At 40.8% G+C, this 6,000-nt stretch overlaps 1 protein-coding gene across 2 annotated transcripts in view; it reads left to right on the plus strand.

The window, feature by feature from the left end:
• Positions 1–3,993, plus strand: part of LOC121579524 (neuronal migration protein doublecortin) — a 66,886-nt gene extending 62,893 nt beyond the window's left edge. For both annotated transcript variants that reach the window (XM_041894178.2, XM_041894179.2), the window contains 2 exons: positions 778–875; positions 1,564–3,993. In XM_041894178.2, the coding sequence (XP_041750112.1) occupies positions 778–875; positions 1,564–1,620 (155 nt within the window). In that variant the 3' untranslated portion in view covers positions 1,621–3,993. The remainder of the gene's footprint in view (positions 1–777; positions 876–1,563) is intronic.
• The last annotated feature ends 2,007 nt before the right edge of the window (positions 3,994–6,000 follow it).

The following is a 6,000-nucleotide window of genomic DNA, read 5'->3' on the forward strand; positions in this document are numbered from 1 at the left end:
TGAAATAGGCATTGACTAGAATAGATTAAGCATATCTTCATTGCCTTCCTCACCTAGTTCTGTAGGTACTGCTTTCATGTCATTCTCTACATGACACTGCTACATTTGAGGCCTTCCTTGGCTTTTTAGTTTAGTTTTTCTGGTTGAGTTAAATATACATTTTAGGTCTGGATGAAGTAATAATAAAGTAATATGCCATTTAGCAGACGCTTTTATCCAAACCGACTTACAGTCATACGTGCATTATTTATTTATTTATTTTTTTAAAATTATTGTATGAAGATATGAACTTCATTGCATTAGAGTTGGCTTAATCTGTAAAGCTCTTCCTCCACTGTACCTGTTTACAATTCAGACTGGCTGAGAGGCTAACCATCTGTTTCAAAGTCTTTCCTTAAGGATTCTGTTTTTCTCTTAAAGACAAAAGCCTTTTAAAAAGTCTTACTACACAAACTACGACACATCACACCACTCTCAGATGTAAACACTGTCTAGGCCAGGGGTATCCTAGCAACCTGCCACAGCTGTAGAGTAATGGCCAAACGTCCTCCAGCAGAGAACAAACAGGGACCCGGTCAGTCAGTCAGTCGCCCAGAGAGACTCTGTCTACAACCAAATGAGGGCAAGGGCCAGGAATGACCCTACTCTGGGGCCAAGGAGTCCTGGCATACACGCTGTCTAATTCATTGGTCTCTCTCTCTTTCTTTCTCCATTTACCTCTCATATTCTCTCTCTTTACACCTCCCTTTCTTTCTCACTCCATCTGGGTTCTCACAGCCAATGGGACGGGCTCCAGCAGCCAGCTCTCCACCCCAATTTCCAAGCAGTCCCCCACCTCCACCCCCAACAGCCCAGGCATCCACCGCAAGCAGAAGGTACCCCATCCTGTCCACTACCTAAATATCACTACCGATCCCTCCCTCTCTCTCTCTCTCTCTCTCTCTCTCTCTCTCTCTCTCTCTCTCTCTCTCTCTCTCTCTCTCTCTCTCTCTCTCTCTCTCTCTCTCTCTCTCTCTCTCTCTCTCTCTCTCTCTTCTCTCTCTCTCTCTCTCTCTCTCTCTCTCTCTCTCTCTCTCTCTCTTCTCTCTCTCTCTCTCTCTCTCTCTCTCTCTCTCTCTCTCTCTCTCTCTCTCTCTCTCTCTCTCTCTCTCTCTCTCTCTCTCTCTCTCTCTCTCTCTCTCTCTCTCTCTCTCTCTCTCTCTCTCTCTCTCTCTCTCTCTCTCTCTCTCTCTCTCTCTCTCTCTCTCTCTCTCTCTCTCTCTCTCTCTCTCTCTCTCTCTCTCTCTCTCTCTCTCTCTCTCTCTCTCTCTCTCTCTCTCTCTCTCTCTCTCTCTCTCTCTCTCTCTCTCTCTCTCTCTCTCTCTCTTCTCTCTCTCTCTCTCTCTCTCTCTCTCTCTCTCTCTCTCTCTCTCTCTCTTCTCTCTCTCTCTCTCTCTCTCTCTTCTCTCTCATACTGCACCTAAAGGCCCAATAGCTTAGCTCAATAGCTTAGCTCAGAACTCATTGAAGAGGATCTGTCCCCTAGCTCATTCAGATAATGATCCTCCATGTTTTTCTCTGTAGGATCTCTACCTGCCCCTATCTCTGGATGATGAGGATTCTCTTGGGGAGTCCATGTAGAGCCTCCTGTCTGTCAGCTGCTGCCTGCCTACCCGTCTCCCCCTGGCCTGCCACTCGGAGGTATCTCTGGTGCTCTCCACCTTCACTAACGGCCAGCGCCCTCTAGTGTACTGTCCGGGAGGACTTCTCCATTTGATCTCTCCCTGGTGCCACATGTTATGTCTATCTGGCCTTGGCCACCACGGCTGTTCCACCTTTTGCTGCTTGAGAATTCACCACTAGATCTTGTTTTTTATATCCTATGTTGTTAAGAATGTATATGCTGGGCGTATACGACAATGATATACGAATTACCGCATCTAACAAATTCGCCAAATCATTTTATTGTGTGAAAGTCCAATGTTTCTTGTTATGCTCTCAGAAGGGGAGAGACATAATTTACTAACAAGCAATTTCAAAAAGGCAGTTCCCACAATGTAACTACAAAAGTGTATTTTTTTCAGTTGAAAACCATTCATTCTGATATAGGGCAAATCACACATTTCTAAGATTTTCCAAATTCAAGTGCACAATTCCAAGCAGCAAATGGACTATTTCTCTGGGGTGTAGTAGTCAGTAGTCAAGTTTTGCTCATAATGTCCCTCTGTGTCCTCTCTCTTTCTGTGCTATGGTTCAAGCTGTTAAAAGTAATGAGAACATTTTTAGGGGAAGGCTCTTTAGCCATGAGAGGTGAATGTCCTCCTTTCATCTACTGTAAATACTGTGTATAGCCATTGCAACATCCCAGCTAATACCTAACATTCATAACTATGCTTTCATAAAACGTCAATACAACGTCTGCCAAACGTTGAAACAACATAACATGTTTTCTGTGTATTATCTATCTATGAGGTCTTCAAAAACTGCAAGGCACAGTGGAGCCAAGCAGCTCTGAAACCGTGGGCATATAAAGTAGGGGTACTGGGGGAAGTCCTATTAGTGTGTACAGACCAACCAAAGCCAGAAAAAATGTGGCCCTTTTTAAAACAAACAAGCACATCTTTTTTTAAATTAAATAACGGTTTAGGATTCTTAAATATATTTTAGTTATGATTACTTTAACTCCTTCTTTTAACTGGTTCTAAGATGCAGACTTCAATGGAAATGTGATAAAGCCAGGTGTACTATATTGAGGGAAGTTTAGAATAAATTATCATTACAATAAAAAAATTCAAAGCCATAGTATATATTGTATCAAGCAACATGGAAATCTAAAATGTAGATAATCTGTAATTCCCCCAGTGGAGACATACCTGTCTGCTACATGTACTGTCTGTTTGTTACTGGGGCCTCCCATGAGGCCAATCTGACCAGACCATGTCCATGTAGGGTAAATAGATTTTCACCAGCACAAAAAACAATAAGTAGAGCTTCTCACATTTTGCATGGCTAAATCTTTTTTCGTAGTGCTTAATGATTGAATACAAAGTTTAGATAGGAGGAAATTGAATTTTTTGTTCCAAAAAAGTACCATAAAAAAATTATAATGTTAGAAGTAATATATATGTCTAAAACATTGTTCCTTTTCTTGAATAATAACACATGAATGGTTATAGTATCGGCAAAATCTGATGAACACATCATTGTGTTACAGAAAGTGAATTAGTGCAGGCACAGGGACATTTTTCTGTGGCAGTCGTCCCAAAGAATAGTGTGAAATACTAGCCCAAGTATTACGTATGTAAGGTGATCCAGTGTGAACCTCTCTCTGGATCTGACCCAAATGAGCAGCACAGCACACTCTCGACTACTTACACCCTCCACCTGCAGGGAGTGATGTCACTGTGATGTCAGCACTACAGCTGCAGGTCCACTTTTACATCTTCTGGGAATCAACACTTTGTAAAATAAAAGTCTTTTCTGGAGAATTCAGTTCTATTTTATCTCACCAGCTGTTCGATATCTTGTCTCTTTGCCCCAGATTTTCTACAGCTGAACATTAACAGTGTCAGTCAGTTGTTTTGTGTGAAGCTGCCGCCACCATATAACACAGGAGGTGTGGACCAAGCTCTCACCTCCAGTGGTGCCTTTTTTTTGATTGCCGTCTTTTGATAAAAAATTAATAAAAAAACAGGAAAACTAAGACATGTCCTCTTTGTTAACAAACTATCTGTAAAGCATTTTTAAATGTCTTGAATTGTAGAGCTGCCGTCAGCGCAGTGTGAGCTCTCATACATTGTTTTGTAGAATGCCAGGGTAACTTTATCATAGTGCAAATGTACTCTCTTTCTGTTCTCTATGAATGCATTTCTGATGGAATGACTTGGGTTACTGGGAAATGTACAATGTCCTCTTTAATGGTGTTTTTGCAATGTCACAGTGGCTTGTTTCAGTGCTTCATTCTATGTATTAACCAATTCCCTTTTGCAATTAAAAGAGTTGTATTCCACCTCCCGTTCTGGCTGTACTCCAATGATGGCTGTTTGCTCAATCTTAATAGAACAACACAATTTTACATTTCTGTCTCATTGTTTTAGTCACACCACCACCATACATACATACCAATCCATATTCATATCCATCAATCTTATCACGATGAAGTCGCATCACAGTCCATCTCCAAGCTGTTTTTGATCATTACTACTTAGTGAACAAGGCGTGGTCTGTGCTGCAATGAATTCTACTGTGTAATATTTGCAGCAGTTCCTCTTCACTGTATTCTGAAGACATACAACCTTGAGTGAACTTAGAAGGAATTTTAAATGATCATATCACCCTTTAAAAATAGCAAGGGAAACAACTATGATAAGTGACCATGGTAACACAAAACAGGCCCTATCCTATACCTATGTCCCTTGGTACAGATTTTGGGGTTGTATTTGATGGTGTCCATGTGAGTGTATTTTATTCTTTGTGTGTGCGCATGCATGTGTAAATGCATGCATGTGTGTGTCTGCATGCGTGTGTACGCATGTGTGTTTATGGTAGGGGGAAGTCTGGATGAGACATCAAGAGGAACAAAAGAGCAGACACTGTGTGAAAAGCATGGTATTACTATTCTGTTCATGATCACCATTTTGGCCGTCTCCATCACCATGGTAACTGGGAGTCTCTCTCAAAAGTAAACATTAATCTCCAATTTAAACAGGGTGTCTGGGAAATGAATTGCACTGTACACTACTGGGGACTGCTCCCCACATTTACACTGCTTTCAATGCAGCTGAGACAGTGGCACATTAGTAGACCTGCCGGAACTACTGCCAAGCACTGAACCACTGCTACTGCTGTTCTGTACTGTTTCCTCTGGTAAAACCTAACCAGACGTCTGGAAGACATTCTGTCTCACCAAAGACCACGTGTCCAAGACAGTCATAAAGACAGAATAGCATGTCAATTATTTTCAAGTAGTAAATGCATCTATAGACAGACAAAAGCTGTCTAAATCCATCATATAATTTACTACAGTATATCTTAAATGTTAGTGATGATTTACCAAGATTTAGGAGAATGCAAGTGCAACTAAGGGCTCTATTCAATCTGTATCGCTGAAGATCGCGTTACATATTGTGCAATAGAAATGTTAAGGTAATTTCCGATTGAGCCGACATATGCAGAGTTTACCATGAATGCAGTCTCCGCTAACGCGGGAACATTGCCTTTAGCTTTCAATCACGCTGTAACGCTGAACTTCCGCCATTCGGATTGAATAGAGCACTAAAACTGCAGTAAGACAATTCTAAGAAAAATCATTTTTCAACACATGCACTTAACCACCTGTACGGGCTAAATACATCCACAAAACTGTGTACCTTATACAATTCAATACAGATGCATGTAATTCATCCACTTGGATATGACATACTACAGGTATAAACTCAGGCATTCTTTTAACTTGGTGCAAAAACCAATTGGTCCTCATAGACCCCAGCACACCTGCTGAGAGATGGTCAACACTAATGACTACCTTATGCAATCATACACACACTCTCAACATAAATACACACATGCTTGCACACACACACACACACACACACATACACTCATACACAGAAATACTCTACACACCATATGACAAGGTTGATTGGAATTGGACAGGGCTTTTGGATAAATCTATAAATATTCTCTTATCATACTCAACATTCTACCACGGTGCTAGGAATTCCCTAATAGAGTCAATTCAAGAGACCATTCAAACCTTTATGCAATACTGTAAGCAGGGGTGATTTTTTTCATGAATAACCAATACTATCATCAATGGGGTTGTAAAGAAATGTTCCTCACTACAATATTACTCAACAATAATAAACAGATTGATAAAATTGTTAATTTGTTAGATAATGTAGCTAAGTAACTAAACATTGTTTTCATGCATTATTTGGAACAACCCGAAGTCCAGTTTACCTTAGAAGGCTAGTCAAAAACAGAATAAACAGACATTAGTCATCCCCTATCAGACATGGA

This window comes from Coregonus clupeaformis, chromosome 13 (genome assembly GCF_020615455.1).
Source record: "Coregonus clupeaformis isolate EN_2021a chromosome 13, ASM2061545v1, whole genome shotgun sequence".
Lineage (NCBI taxonomy): Eukaryota > Metazoa > Chordata > Actinopteri > Salmoniformes > Salmonidae > Coregonus > Coregonus clupeaformis.